The 17,291-nt window shown below is 35.6% G+C and overlaps 1 protein-coding gene across 1 annotated transcript in view; it reads right to left on the reverse strand.

Moving 5' to 3' along the window:
* Window positions 1–17,291, reverse strand: part of CFAP44 (cilia and flagella associated protein 44) — a gene marked incomplete at its 3' end in the record, with an annotated part of 129,528 nt that overhangs the window by 26,997 nt on the left and 85,240 nt on the right. The window contains exons 23-25 of the mRNA XM_082839952.1: window positions 15,555–15,729; window positions 4,561–4,738; window positions 1,497–1,997 (exon numbers count right to left, since the gene is read on the reverse strand). Of these exons, the coding sequence (XP_082696078.1) occupies window positions 1,497–1,997; window positions 4,561–4,738; window positions 15,555–15,729 (854 nt within the window). The remainder of the gene's footprint in view (window positions 1–1,496; window positions 1,998–4,560; window positions 4,739–15,554; window positions 15,730–17,291) is intronic.

The following is a 17,291-nucleotide window of genomic DNA, read 5'->3' on the forward strand; positions in this document are numbered from 1 at the left end:
ATCAACAGATGAATGGAAAAATATGTGGTATATATATACAATGGAATATTACTCAGCCATAAAAAAGAATGAAAATTTGCCATTTGCAACAACATGGATGGACCTGGGGGATATTTTGGGTAGTGAAGTAAGTCATCCAGGTTAAGACAAATATTATATGTTAGCAGTTATATGTGGAATCTAAAAAAAAATAAAACTAGTGAATATAACGAAAAGCAAGAGACTCACAGATATAGAGAACAAACTAGTGGTTACCAGTGGGAAGAGGGAAGGAGGGAGGAACAATATAAGGGTAGGGGATTAACAGGTACAAACTATTATGTATAAAATAAGCTGCAATGAACTAACACACCACTGTAAAGCAATTATACTCCAATAAAGATGTTAAAAAAAATAAGCTACAATGATATATTGTACAACACAGCATATTTTATAATAACTACAAATGGAGTATAACCTTTAAAAATTGTAGATCACTATATTATACACGTGTAACTTGTAATATTGTACATCAACTATACTTCAATTAAAAATTGTATAATTTGTAAGACAAAACTAACACATATAAAACAGCAAGAAAAATAAGTACAAAACCTAAGATGCTGATTATAAGTGCAAATGGAGTTTAGAAGAAAGGAGAGTATGTAGTGTGGGCAGAAGATTCTGGAGAGGGTTTGGAAGTGAGCTGAGTTTTGAATGACGACAACTTTGGAAGAAGTCATTGTAGGTAGAAGGAAATAGCAAAGAAAAAAGCACAGATATGAAACTCAGAAGTGGGGTGGTAAGTATGGAGAAACAGAAAGAGTGAGAAAACAGCGCTGGAAGAAGTAGAGATAATGGGTGAAGAATAAGTTTGGGGAGTAATAGGTGCTGCTTTCAGACACACTGAGGAAGGGGACTCTATACGGCTGGCAGGAGGGAACTTCCATCCAGGAAAGGACCTTTTCCTTCCATATTCAGAGCACCTCCTGCACACAACTGGCCCCAGCCTGGTCCTGATTTTCTTACAAATAAAAATATTTGCCATTCCAGCTCCAGAACAATTCTGAAGCTAGTCATTACCGTGAACACTCTCACTAAAGGGGCAAATCACACATTAGAGAAAGAGCAGGGGGTGAAAAGCAGAGGGTGCCCCATTTTCACCGGAAGGTTTTTAGTTATGCTCCATCCATCATCTGAAGGCTGCTTTATCACTTCTCCTTTACCATGACTTCAGTTAGATACCAATTAACATGGATTTGCCCTTAATTCTTAGCTTTCCAAAAAGAAAAAAGTTGAAAAGCTCCAAAGTTCTGAGCAGAACACAATGATTTTCAGAAGACCAGGGATGGGGAGAAAGCCAAGCCATCAGTGAGTTGTGGGCTGGTCAGGGTTTGGGGAAGATTAAGGTAGAGAAATTAAAAATAATTTTAATTATTTTTAATTAAATTATAATTCAATTTTAATTATCCTGCTCTTCTCTCCTTCAGCTTTAAATAAGCAGTCTCATTTCTTACCCTGTTGATCAAATACTGTTGCATGTACAAGTGTTTAATCTCATCCCTCTTCATAATCTCCAGCTCCACTTCAGTTGGATCTGTTCTTTCAAATTCCATGAACTTTGGAATATCTAGATTGAATACTGTTGCTTTTGATGATCTAGACAATGAATCACTTGTTGTCAAATCCCCATCCTTTCCAGAAGAGAGTCTGAGGAAGCTTCCAGCTGAGCCTGCAGACGCTGCCTTTTCCACTCGAGGGGCCGTTTCAGCCTGATTTTTCATCTGCTGCCGCTTAAAAGCTAGGAGGGTTTCCTCATCATACTGAAATCTCTTTTCTGGAACTTCTTCTGGGTATATCTGAGGGATTTGGGGAATGGGGATGTGCTTGGATACGTGAAGAGTCGACTGAATGTTCTTCAGTTCTTGCACCAGGCACTGTATTTCCTCGATGACAGCCACTTTAAGGTCTCGAAGAGAGACAATGCACTTGTTCATGTGCATTTTCTTTGCATAGGCCTGATAAAAAGAACAGGAAGAAAGCAAAAAATGACAACCTGCTCACAAAGGGCAGCTTGAAATACAATTTGCTTTTGTCCCTTGACTGGAATGCCTAGCAAAAATTCAAGATAAAAATGTATCTGATCATTCCTGTTCGCTACTAAGTTATTTTCTCTAGTTTTTAGGCTTTTCCCCATTTCACCTCTCCATAAGGGGAAGACGGTCTGGATGTGACCTCTGGTGTCCCCCAGCTGGCTTCTAGGGCTGAGTTCCCCCATCCTCCTTCCACCACTCAATGGAAGTCCTTCCTGAGCCCTGTACTCAGCCAGATCCCAGGGAAAGGAAGGCCATTCTTTGGTCAGGAGCACACAGTAACCGTCCTTCCCTGATGAAAACTCAAATCCTATTGGCTTAGACTCACTTAGGGTTGCCCACCTCGGGCCACTTTAGCCTGTTGTCATTCTGTATTTTGGCCACATTCTTTCTGTTACTCCTTGTGCAGGCAAGGTCACGATCCTGAATTCCAGTACCACGTCACACTGAGAGGTTCCTGGACTCTTCCTTGGTTCCTTCTCCACTCATCCGAGCCCAGCTATGCCCCTGCCTCCAGTCACAGGTGCCAAACAGGCCCACTGCTCCCTCACTGCCAGCTCTCTCCCCAGGCTGTGTTTCCTAAATGCCCTGACCAGAGCCTCCAGTCACATGCAACCCTGCTCCTGGTATGCAGTTAGGCAACTAGATGGCCCAAAGGCTGTTAAGAGTAACTTTGCATAAATATACAGGTTAAGAAAAATAAAAGATCGAAAGGCTTTTCTTCAAGTCGTCTTACAAAACTTACCTGTATATTTACTATCTACTGTAACAAAATAGAGGAGATGTTTTACATACTTAAGAACAAATCTTTGAAGCATTAGGGTTTAAACTCAAAATCCAGCCCTTGGGTGAGTGAGGGACGACTTCTGAAGTACCTGGAGGACCGAGAATTAAGTGGAGAACAAACCCAAACCAGCCTGGTGGCTGTAAGGCCTACCTCTTTTAGGAGCCCAATTTACATACCAAGCCTCTCTTTCTAATTTTCCAAATACCACACACCTAAACATTAGCCATGGATGGGGGAGGTGGGGGAGGAGGCGGTGGTGGTGGGGAAATGTATAATACACAACTTCTAAAATGCTTGATACTTTTCAGTGACTTTGAACTTAACCATGATAAGAATGACTGTTTATTGACTTTGACCATTACTTTAACCCTATGAAGAAGACTAGACATGTCTTGTATTACTGTTGTTCATTGGTAGTAATACCTTTTTTTTTTTTAAACAGACAATACAACTGAGGCTTAGGGAGAATTACATGACTAGCCAAGTTCATATAACTATTAAGTGGCAGAGATTGGAACGGAACTCTGATCTTCTGACCGGTAGAATTGTGTGCTCTGCATTATTTAATGCTGTCATTTTAATAAAATAGATTTCAGTGCAATGCAGTTCCATTCAAGACATCACACCTGTCCATCACCTCTACCTGGACTATGAAATTTCAGGTGGGATGACTGGCAAATTGTGATCAAAAGAACATTTGTCTATGACAATGGATGAAACATGATAGTTGAAACAAGAATTGCCTTAGACAAACAGATAGAAAAACAATCCAAACGGTCACTAATAAAATGTTCAAAATGTCCATTTGATCAGAAAGTTATAGGTATGAGCTATGAAAATTGACGTGTGGCTATGAATCGCCATACCAGGATCTCTGGAGTGCTGGCATGTACAGCATCTTTAGTGAAACAGAAAAAGACACTCCTTCCTCAAGACACTTTACACTTCCATTTGTCAGAAAATTATAAAATATTCAAACATGCTCTATCTGTGGTATGATTGGCACTCTTTTCAATGTGATGCCTTGAAATGGGCAACCTGCACAGCCATACTAGGTGGCCATATACAAAATTCTCCTCAAAATGGTAACTCAGATGCCTTCTGAGCCTCTAAGTGTGAAAAGTCACTTGTCAATTCAAAGCAAGGAATTACTATGACAGGGAGAGGAAACTTTAGGATGAAAACAGGTATGAGAAATCAGGATGATTAGAAGCAGTTTGGGGAAATGCAGAGAGAATCAAAAAGGAATATATTAACTGCTCAGTATTGTGTCACCTACAAAAGTTTGGAAGTCCTTCAAACAAAGGCTAAATACAGTGGTCTATTTTCCTAAGTCTTGGTGGTCCACAGCAGCCAAAAACAATAGCCAACAAGGATGTGTTTGAATTTCAGAGATTCAAAGTTCATAAAATATAATGCTTTCACTCATGAAACTGGTATTGAACCAAGTAATTAATTTGAAGGCTGGTACTGCCATGTTAACTAAATAGTCATGAATAAATCTCTTATCTTTGGGACTCAATTTCCTCATTTGTAAAAAGGGGCATTATTCTAGATAATCATGAAGCCCTTTTCCAATTCTAAATTTCTATGACTATATATCTTTATGGACCAGCTAACAAAATGGGTGGTTTCAGCAGAATTCAATTAAAAAATCCAGGGTGTGTGTGCCTCATTGTCATGAAAGCTACGGGTAAGTACCATAGAGTCGAGGTGTCCCAGTTCCTCTTCCTTCTTGGCAGCATTTACTCTCATGTGTTCAGGTATCTTATAGTCTGGGGCTGTCTTCAAATTGAAGTCTCCCATATACAACTGGGCCTCTTTGATGGCTTGAACATCTTTGGGATCTTCATAGTCATCACCAGGTTTACTGTTGTACCTATCAGAAAAACAGAAAACTCAGCCATAAACGTGACAATAAACTCTAATTCGTCTACTTTAGGCATATAATCAAATTTAATCATGAAGCAAAAGCATAATTCTGAGTCTGTGGTGCTGCCTTTTCCTATAGAGCCCAAGATTTTTTTTTATGTTAATGGCTATTTTTAAAGCACCTCAAGCAAAATAATAAGTAATAAATAAAAACTAATCAACTAGATGGTGCTGAAATAATCTGAATCATTCTTAGGCTTTGGTTAACTTCAAAGTAATTTAGACCAACACTGTTATTTATTCCCTCAACAGAAATTACGCTTTGGATACAGGTTTGTTGTTTTTTGTTTAATCACTAAAATGTTAAAGTTTTTAAAAAACATAAATGACTGTCATAAAGTTTGTCATAACATTTTCAAAAAAAGGCATGTGATTCAAAATGATAGCACGAGTATATATGTATTTACCTCCCTCTCTTTTCCCACATTCCATGGAAATGGCACTGTGGGGTGTCAAAGGAAGTAAATCACTAGGAAAGCTGAGAATGGGATAGAAAACCATGAGCAAACTAGTGATAGAGATACATTTCTAGAAGACAGAAAGAAGATGAAGTTGTATTAATGGATAAACCAGACCAATGAAAACTCTAGTCCCAGATACCCGCAGGAAAATGCTATAAAAAGAATTGGATTGGGTCTTCTTGATAGAGTTCCTAGGAGGTTCCAAGCAAAGATGGAGCAGGTATGGAGCAGGGAATGGAATGCTAGACATTATTTGGTAAAATTAATTAGAGGATTGAAAAGGAATGCCTGAACCAGTTGCGCCCTCCCAGCTTTCCCACCTACACACATGCAAGGCAGTAGCAACCTTATACATAAACTAAAACTGAAGTACTAATCTCTATAGAAACTGACCTCTCTGCTTGGGAAATACTAAGGTAGCTATGTTATGGGTTGGCCCCCCCCGGAGGGGATCTTCATTGGGAGACCCTAACCTACCTAATTCTTTAAAGTGAAGCCTGTCTGTCAATATGAGCATATAGCTTCAGTCAGCCCTTTAGGGGAAAGCAAACATGCGTATAGCAAAGGAAACACACGCCATCTAATGTATTAACTGACAATTGTTCATTTGTGTATAACAGCACTAAAAGGAAAGATTAATATTTTTAATGAAAGGAAAGGAAAGAAAGGAAAGGAAGGAAAGGAAGAAACAAAATATTTCTGCTCTTGCCATGTGAGAGAAACACAGCCCATAATTATTCTCATGCTACAAATAACTAGAATTGAACAAAAATATATAAAACAACTATATTCAGACATTGAATGATAAGCAGCACAGGACTGTAATTCCTGAGAAAAGTGAAACAAAATAAGTAATCCTTACTGTCTCCTAGTTTCTGCATGGAGGAAATTACCATACTATGGAGTAGGGTTGGAATCCCAGAAATCAGATTCCACAGAGGCCAGAATGGCTAGAATTTTGTGGTAAAGACTATCAGAGCTACACAAAGAAATCTATAGAGGGCTCTCTTGAGTTTTTGGCTGAGTATTAATTTGTACACTTGTAATGTGAAACACCATGAAGGTGAACAAATTCAGTAGACATTCAGAAGACATTCAGTAGAAACCCCAAAAGAGTCATGCCTTCAAAGTAGGAGAAACAGAAGATTTAGACAATATTATCAATCACCTTGTCCTCATTGACACATATGGAACAGTACACCCAAGAATACAAGAATACACACTCTTTTTCAAGCACACATTGAACTTTAACTAAGAGACTATATGCAGGCCTATACAATTTCCAATAAATTTAAAAGAATTTAAATCACACAGACTATTTTCTATGACCACAAAAAATTAAATTAGAAATCAAACAGAAAGATATTTTTTAAACCTCAAAATATTTGGAAACTAAACAGCTATTTTAAAATAAATCACAAGTCAAGGAAGAAATCACAAGGGATACTAGAAAATATTTTGGACTGAAGAATAATGAAAATATATCAAAACTAGTGGAATGCAGCACAGGGCTTAGAGGGAAAATTTTACTTTAAATACTTACATTAGAAGAAAAGTATAAAATCAAAGTTTACACCTTAAACTTAAACCTCAACAAGAAAGAAAAGAGTTAATTAAACCCAATAAAACTAGAATGAAGGAAATGATATAGAACAGAAATCAATGACATAGAAATCAGAATCAGACAAACAATATATTTTTTTTAATCTATAACCAAAAGCTAGTTGCTTAAAAAAATTAATAAAATTGATAAACCTCTTGCTGGAATGATCAAGAAAGAGAGAAGATACAAATTAACTATGTCAAAAATAGAAGAGGACAACACAACAGATACTACAGAAATTAAAATAATAATAAGGGAATAGTATTGTATGAACTATATTATGCCAATAAATCTGATGAAATGCACAAATTCCTTGAAAGACACAAATTACCAAAACTGATCCAAGAAGAAATGGAAGATCTGAATAGCACTGTAATAATTTAAAGTTTGAGTTTATAATTTATAATCTTCCTTCAAAGAATACTCCAGGTCCAGATGGCTTTACTGATAAATATTATCAAATATTTAAGGAAGAAATAATACCAAGCCTAAACAAAGTCTTTTAGAAAATAGAAAAGAAAAACTTCAACTCTTTTTATGAAACCACTGTTATCCTGATAACAACCCAGAGAAGACATTGCATAAAAATAAAACTAGAGAACAATATTCTTCATTAATAAAATATAAAAGTCCTTAACAAATTACTAGCAAATGAAATACAGCAAAATATTTTTTGAAAATATCAAAAGTCTATTTTATTTTTCTGTTTCATTGAGATATAATTGACATACAATATTGTATTAGTTTAAGGTATACAACATAATGATTTGATATGTGTATATACTGCAAAACATTTACCACAATAAATTTAGTTAACATCTATCACCACACACTGTTACAATTTTTTCCTTATGCTGAGAATTATTAAGATTGACTGTCTCAGCTCAAATACACAAAACAGTATTGTTAACAGTCGCCATGCGGTAAGTTACATTCCCAGAACTAATTTCTTATAACTGCAAGTTTGTATTTTTGACCACTTTTACCCATTTCTCCCATCCCCACCTAACACCTCTTGCCTCTAGCAACCACCAATCTGTTCTGTTTCAATAAGGTCAGATTTTTTTAGATTCCACATACAAGTGAGATCATATAGTATTTATCTTTCTCTGTCAAACTTGTTTCACTTAGTATAATGCCCTCAAGGTCCATTTGTGTTGTCACAAATGGACTGCTTTCTTTTTTTATAGCTGAATGATATTCTGTTGTACAGTATACATGTGCCACAACTTTTTAAAATCCATTCATCCATCAGTGGAGATTTAGGTTGTTTTCCTGTCTTGGCTATTACAAATACAATGAATATGGGGGTACAGATATCTCTGAGATAATGATTTTATCTCCCTTGTATGTATAACCAGGAGTGGAATTGCTGGATTATATGGTAGTTCTATTTTTAATTTTTTGAGGAATCCCCACACTGTTTTCCATAGTGGCTACACCAACTTATGTTCCCACCAACAGTGCACAAGGATTCTCTTTTCTCCACATCCTCACCAACACTTGTTATCTCTTGTCCTTTGGATGACAGACATTCTAACAGGTGTGAAATGGTATTTCATTGTGGGTTTGATTCGCATTTCCCTGATGATTAGTGATGCTGAACACTTTCACATACCTGTTGGCCATCTGTATGCCTTCTTTGGAAAAATGTCTATTCAGTTCCTCTGTCCATTTTTTTTTATTTTATTTGCTATTGAGTTGTATGAGTTCTTTATACATTTTGGATATTAACTCCTTATCAGATATATGATTGCAAATATTTTCTCCCATTCCATGAGTTGCCTTTTCATTTTGTTGATGGTTCCCTTTGATGTACAGAAGCTTTTTAGTTTAATGTAGTACGGTTATTTACTTTTTGTTTTTATCGCCTTTGTTTTTGATGTTAAATCCAAAAAAAATCATTGCAAGGCTGATGTCATGGAGCTTACCACCTATTTTTTTCTAGAGTTTTATGGTTTCAGGTCTTACATTCAAGTCTTTAATCCATTTTAAGTTTATTTTTTTGTATGGTGTGAGATAGTGGTCCAGTTTTCCCAACCCCATTTATTGAAGAGACTCTCTTTCCTCATTGCATATTCTTGGCTCCTTTGTCATAAACTGACCATATATGCAAGGGTTTATTTCTGAGCTATCTATTCTATTTTATTAGCCTATATATCTCTTCTTATGCCAGCACCATACTATTTTGATTGCTACAGCTTTGTAATATAGTTTTGAAATCAGGGAGTGTGATACTTCCAGCTTTGATCTTCTTTCTCAAGATTGCTTTGGTTTTTCGGGGTCTTTGGTTGTTCTGTACAATATTTAGTATTTTTTTCCATTTCTGTGGAAAATGCTATTGGCATTTTGATAGGGGTTGCACTGAATCTGTAGATTGCTTTACATACTATGGATATTTTAACAATACTATGTCTTCTAGTCCATAAGCACAGAATGTCTTTCCATTTATTTGTGTCTTCTTTAATTTCTGTCTCACTGTTCTTATACTCTTTGGTGTACAGATATTTTACCCTCCTTGGTTAAATTTATTCCTTAGTATTTTATTCTTTTTGATGCAGTTGTAAATTTGATTTCTTTCTTAATTTCTCTTTCTGATAGTTCATAATTGGTGTATAGGAATGCAACTGATTTTTGTGTATTGATTTTGTATCCTGCAACTTTATTGAATTTGTTTATTAGTTCTAATGGTATTTTGGTGGAATCTTTAAGATTTTCTTTATATAATATGACATCTGCAAACAGAAATGGCTTTACTTCTTCCTTTGGATGCCTTTTATTTCTTTTCTTGCCTAACTACTCTGGCTAGAATTTTCATTCTTATGTTGAATAGAAATAACAATAGTGAGTATCCTTGTCTTGTTCCTGACCTTAGAGGGAAAGCTTTCAGCTCTTCACCACTGAGTATAATGTTAGCTGTGGGCTTGTCATATATGGCCTTTATTATGTTGAGTTATGTTCCTGCTATATCCAGTGTGCTGTGAGTTTTTATTATGAATGGACGTTGAACTTGGTCAATGCTTTTTCTGCAGCTATTGAAATATGATTTTTATCTTTTGTTAATGTGATATGTCACACTGATTTGTGGATGTTCAATCATCCTTGCATCCTTAGAATAAATCCCACTTGATCATGGTATATTATCCCTTTAATATGTTGTTGAATACAGTTTACTAAATTTGTTGAGGATTTTTGCATCTATGTTCATCAGGGATACTGATGCAAAGAAGGGTATGTGTGTGTGACAGAGAGAAAGGGAGACGGAAGCAAAGCGAGCAAGACAGAGTGAGCCAGACAGTAAAAAGAGCTAGTAAGCTTTTGAATCTCCACAGATTAAATTTCCACTGATGCCTGAGCTTGGTGGAGCAGCTCACAGATGACTGAGTAACTACTGTCTAAAGTAAAGCTCATAGAAGAAGCAGAATTCAGTAGCTTCTCCTAAGGCAACACCAGGTTTAGGATTCTGGTCCAAGGTGGTGACATATGAGGTTCCTGAACTCACCATCTCCTACAGACACACCAAATCTACAGCTATTCATGGTATAATTACCTCTGAAAGAAGTTCAGAAACTAGCTGAATGATTCCCACACGTTGGTGAATGAAAAAATACACATATTGCAATGGATCTTGGCACACTCTCAGCCATTGGGGGTCATTAAGAACAAAGATGCCTTGGATAATCACAAAGGTCTAAGAGACAATGAAGATCTCAGGCCAGGCTGAAAGATAAGGCTCATCTCCCATGAGACCAGATGACTGTACTACTGTAAACTACTGTAAAGAATCTGAAAAAAAGTTACTACACCAAGTAGGCTTAGCAACATCATCAGATTAAAGATAAATATGAGAAAAATCAATTGAGAGGAGTTCCACTTCCAGGAAATGGAATAGACCCACATTTTTCTATTTTTTCCAGCAAGCAGAAAATAAAAACCCTGGACATTATATATAAAACAAACATAAGAAGATTCTGAAAGGTGAAAAGGAGGTAGGCCACATAAAACCTTGGGACCCAAGGAAGTATATGATGGCAAGTTCTCTGGGTTTTATTTTTGCCTTGTATATCTCAGACTTGGAGCTAAAGAAAACAGTAACTCATGTCATATGATCTGTCAATCCCACTCCTGGACATATATTTGGACAAAATATAATTCAAAAAGGTACATGCACCTCTCTGTTCATAGCAGCACTATTCACAATAGCCAAGACATGGAAACAACCTAAATGTCCATTGACAGATTAATAGATAAAAGACGATGTGGTACACATACGCAATGGAATACTACCCAGCCATAAAAAGAATGAAATAATGCCATTTGCAGCAACATGGGTGGACTTAGAGATTATCATACTAAGTGAAGTTAAGTCAGAAAGAGAAAGACAAATACCATAAGGTATCCCTTAGAAGTGGAATCTAGAATATGACACAAATGAATCTATCTATGAAACAGAAACATACTCACAGACAAAGAGAACAGACTTGTGGTTGTCAAAAGGGAAGGGGCATTGGGGAGGGATGAATAGGGAGTTTGGGGTTAGCAGATGCAAACTATTATATATAGAATGGATAAACAACAAGGTCCTACTTGATAGCACAGGGAACTATATTCAGTATCTGATGGTGATAAACCATAATGTCTCACAATATAAAAAAGAATGTATATATATGTATAACTGAATCACTTTGCTATACAGCAGAAATCAACACAACATTGTAAGTCAACTATGCTTCAATTAAAAAAAGAAAAAAAACAGTAACTCAGAAACACCAGTGTGTTTAGACAACAAAAGCCCAACAAAATCCTGCTCTCTCTAGCTAAAGCATCAAGAAAAGAACAGAATGGCGAGAGAAAAAACTTGTAAACACTAAACTCTCTACTCCAGCCAATACCACAGAAAAAAAAATGTGGTGCTACTTCCACCCATGCCAGCAAAGGCCAAGTGGGGAATCTAAATGTCCTCCATCACCAGGCTTTAACAAGGCAACACAACCCCAACAGAGTGGTGTTAGAGAAAGTGAGTCCTGGGAACCGGGACTTTCATCACCAGTGTGTGGAACAAACCTCCCTACCACAGTGTCAGTGGAGACCCCAAAGAGAATCTGGACTTCCACTCCTGCCTAGCAGTAACAAGGTGATCTACCCCTCCCCCTCCCTGCTGCAGTTGTGTGTGAGGAGCCCTAGTGGAGAGTAATGATTTTCACCATGCTCCACAGTAACAGTGGAAGTCAACTGGAGAGCAAAGTGGTATTAGTGGGAGCCTAGTGGAATCTGGAGCACCAACTTTTGACCAGCGAGTAGCCTCTTCCTTCCTAAGGTGTCAACTGGAGAAGAATGGGTAACCTGGACTTCTATACTCATAATAAGATGGCACTCCTTATCCTGCTGAAATCAGAGAAAGCCAGCTAAAACAGAATGTATAAATAACATCCAGAGTCTCATAATACCCCAAATGTCCAGATTTCAATAAAAAATAATCTGACATACCAAGAATCAGGATGACCTCAACTTGAATGAGAAAAGACAATTACCAGATACCAAACCCAAGATGACAGAGATGTTAGAATAATCTGACAAGTTTTCAAAGCAGCCATCATAAAGTTCTTCAAAAAATCATTAGGAATATGCTTGAAACAAGTGAAAAAATAGAAAGTCTCATAAATAAATGTAGGATAACAAAGAACCAAACAGAATCTTTAAAAGAACTGAAAAACATAATAACCAAAAAAAACCCAAAAACTTAATAGATGGGCTCAAAATCAAAATGGAGGAGACAGAGGAAAGAATCAATTAACTTGAAGATACAATAGAAATTACCCAATCTGAATAGCAGAAAGAAAAGATACTAGAAACAAACAAACAACAACAGAAAGCAGAGTCTCAGGGATCTAATATTGGTCTCATTGGAGTCCCAGAAGGAAAGGAAAAAAAAGGACAGGTCTTCAAAATAACTATAAGAAATAATGGCTGAAAACCCTCCCAAATTTGGCGAGAGACACAGTATACAGATTCAAGAAGTTTAATAAATACCAAAAAAAAAAAAATCAAAGACATACCAAGATACATCAAACTTCTGAAAACTAAAAGAAAATATATTGAGAGCAGCAAGAGAAAAATAACACCTTATATTTATGGGGAAAACAATTTGAATGTCAGCAGATTGATCATAAGAAACCATGGAGGCCAGCAGGAATTTTTCATGTTCTGAAAAAAAGAACGATAAACACAGAATTCTATGTACAGTAAGAATATCCTTCAGAAATAAAGGGGAAATCAATCCATTCTTAGATCAAATAAAACTAAGAGAATTTGTTACCAGCCTACCTACTCTAAAAGAATGGCTAGAGGAAGCTCTCTGAACAGAAATAAAATGATAGAAGGAATCTTGGAACCTCAAGAAGGAAGAAATTATGATGTTAATAGTAAAAATATGGGCAAATACACTTTTCTTCTACTATTGTCTAATTTATATTTGATGACTGAAGAAAAAACTAACTGTCTGATGTGGTTCTAAAATGTACATAGAAGAAATATTTATACAATTATACTACAAACAAGGGAAATGAGGAAGGGTAGGTAAAGGGACATAAAGGCAGGTAAGGTTTCTATACTTCAGTCAAGCTGATAAAATGTCAACACTAGCAGACTGTGATTAGTCATGTATTCATAATGTAATACCTAGAGCAAACACTAAAAAGCTACACAAAATGATGCACTCAAAAACATTACAGATTAATCGTATTGGAACCCAAAAATATTCAAGTAACCACAGGAAAGCAAGAAAAAGAAGAAAAATGAAAAATAGAGAATAGAAAGCAAAATATAAAATAGCAGATATAAGCCCTAAACATCGATAATTACATTTAGTGTAAATGGTCTAAATACACCCAGTGAAGAACTGAGATTGACAGAGTGGATTTAAAAACATAAGCCAACTATATGCTGTCAAAAACACACTAAAGTCAAATGTAGCTATATAAGAAGATTGAAATAAAAGAATGAAAAGTTACACCATCAGTACTGAATGCTTCTCCCCTAAGATCAGGAACAAGTTGTGGACACCAGCTCTCCTTATGCTATTTTGACATGTTACTGGCAGTCTTAGCCAGTGCAGTAGGAAAGGAAAAGAAAAGAAGAGGCAAACAGATTGGATAAGAAGAATTAAAACTGTCTCTACTCACAGATTACATGACTGTCTACACAGAAAATCCCAAGGAACCTACAAAAATATTCTCAAAACTAATGACAGTTCAGCAAGGTTACAGAATACCAGATAAACCTACAAAATACAATTTTATTTCTATACCATGAACACATAGGTATCAAAATTAAAAACAATACCATTTACAATTGACCCCAAAAGTGAAATATCTGTGTGTAAATCTGACAAGATATATATAGGACTTTTATATTAAAAACAACAAAACACTGATGAAATCAAAGGAGATCTAAGTAAATGTAGAGTCATACCGTGTCCACGGCTTAGAAGACAACATAATAAATACATCAATTCTCCCCAAACTGATATACAGGATTAAAATAATTCCTAAAGAATTTCAGCAAGATTTTTGGGGGGTAAATATATGATTTATATTGAAAGGTAAAATAACTAAAATGGCTAAAATAATTTTGAAAAGAAGAATAAGATGAAAGGAATCAGTTTACCCAATTTCAAGACTTACTACATAGCTACAGTAATCTACAGACACTACGATATTGGCAAAGGGATAGACATATAGATTAATGGAACAGAAAGCAAACCCAGAAATAGACCCACACAAATATGCCTAAATAATTTTTGACAAAGGTGCAAAAGCAATTCAATGTAGGAAAGAGAGCCTTTTCAACAAGTAGTGTTAGAGCAATTAGTCATCCACAGGCAAAAAAAAAGAGATGAAATTACATCTAAATCCCACATTTTACACATCTTACACAAAAATGAACACCAAAATGGATCACAGACTTAAATGTAAATGTAAAACTATAAAACCTTTAGAAGAAAAATAGGAGAAAATCTTTGGGACCTATGGCTAGGCAGAGTTCTTAGACCTGATACCAGAAACAGGATTCATAGGAAAAAAAGATTAATAAATTATCTTCAACCTAATTAAAAACTTATGCTCTGAAAAAGATCCTGTTAAGGGAATAAACAGACAAGCCACAGACTAGGAGAAAATATTTGCAAATAAAATATCCAACACAGTACTCATGTCTAGAATATACAAAGAACTCTCAAAAGTTAACAGTACAAGATAAACACTGTTATCTGAACATGAGCAAAAGACATGAAGAAATATTTAACCAAAGATATAAAGGTGGAAAACAAATAAATGAAAAGATGTGCTTGTTAAAGAAAAGTACCTTTAGAGACCTATAGATGAAGACCCAAACTATAGGATGTTAGAAGAACGTACAGGAGTAATAACTTCTGAATGTTGGGATAGAAAAGAATTTCTTAATTCTTAAAAATCACTGAATATATTAGCAAAATGAAATTCGTAGACCTGAAACTCAAGGGTCACTGAAGGTCCACCACACTATCACCACCCTGAAAGATCCACCTAACCTGACTTTAATATCTCTATCGGTTTCTACTTATTTTAGTTCTTTATTTAAATACCAGCTTCAATAAATGTAAAGATTTTAAAAGATATTTTGAGACTCATTAAAACAAAAGATTTCAGGTAAAAAAAACTTACATTTCCTCCCATTCTTTTTTTCGCTGCTGAATTTTCAGTTGGGCCCTTTCAGCCTTTAATATAAGTTTCCTTGTTTTCTCAATTTGACTTTCCACCATAATTTCACTTAGGGTTTTAGGCCGAAATTTCTTCCCTTTTTCTATGATTGATTCTTCTGGCACACTAATACTCCCACCTGTAAAGAGAGTCAACATTTTTTTTCAATCTTTTTGAAACATAAAAATAAAACTTTCAAATATTGTTTTTAACCTGCCACATTTTAAAAATCCAAGAATATAATGAATCTGTAGTATATATTATAATCTGCAGTATATATTAAGCAACTACCATGATTTAAATCCCATAAGTTATTTTAGAATACCAAAATGAAGAGATCTAAATCACAATTTTTGCTCCTCCGAACCTTATTAAAAAGTTGGTGAGATAACAATTAGAGAACAAAATAATGAATAACAGACCACTGACAGATATTGAGAAGCAGGGAAAGAGTGTCTGTAACATGATGATGGGGAAAGGGAAAAGCAAGTGAGTCCTACTTGACATGTATAATTTGAGGTGACATATACCAACTGCAGTGGTCTGTAACCAATCAAAAAACTGGTCAGAAACACACAAATCTAGAATTTAAAAATTATGGGCTTTATCACAGACACATGAAAAAATGCTCAACATCACTAGTCATCAGGGAAATGCAAATCAAAACCACAATGAGATATCACCTCACACCTGTCAGAATTGCTGTTATCAAAAAGACGACAAATAACAAGTGTTGGTGAGGAGATAGAGAAAAGGAAACCTTTGGGCACTGCTGGTAGGAATGTAAATTAGTGCAGCCACTATAGAAAACAGTATGGGGGTTCCTCAAAAATTAAAAATAGAACTACCATATGACCCAGGAATTCCACTTCCGGATATTTTTCCAAAGGGAAAAAACCCCACTACTTCAAAAAATGTATGTGCCCCTATGTTCACTGCAGCATTATTTACAATAGCCAAGATACGGAAGCAACCTAAGTGTCCATCGATAGCTGAACAGATAAAGAAGATGTGGTATACATATATATATATATTATACACACACACAATGGAATATTACTCAGCCATAAAAAAAATAAAATCTTGCCATTTGTGACAACATGGATGACCTAGAGGGCATTAGACTGCAATAAGTCAGACAAAGAAAAATACTGCATGATTTCTCTTATATGTGGAATCTAAAAAAACAAAACAAATGAACAAACATAATAAAACAGAAACAGACTCATAGATACAGAAAACTAACAGCTGGTTGCCAGAGGGGAGGGGGTGGGGGGATGAAATAGGTGAGGGAGATTAAGAGGTACAAACTTCCAGTTACAAAATAAATGAGTCGGGGGATGAAATGTACAGCATAGGAAACACAGTCAGTAACGTAGTAATAATTTTGTATGGTAACAGATGATAACTAGACTTATCATGGTGATCATTCTGTAATGTATAGAAATATGGAATCACTATGTTGCATACCTAGAACTAACAGTTTTGTAGGTCAATTAAACTTCTATAACAATTAATTAATTAAAATAATTGATTTTATCAGTTATAAGTATCTACTGGGGGAATTACTCTATGTTCAAGTTGCATAGAGATATACTTTGGATATACACAAAAAAAGTTAAATAATATGGATGGTCATATAGTTATAAGCTACCACTTCATTTCATATTTCAAATATATGGCACCATGGTAAAATAATAG

The sequence above is a fragment of the Leucopleurus acutus genome, assembly GCF_964270905.1.
Source record: "Leucopleurus acutus genome assembly, chromosome: 5".
Taxonomy (NCBI): domain Eukaryota; kingdom Metazoa; phylum Chordata; class Mammalia; order Artiodactyla; family Delphinidae; genus Leucopleurus; species Leucopleurus acutus.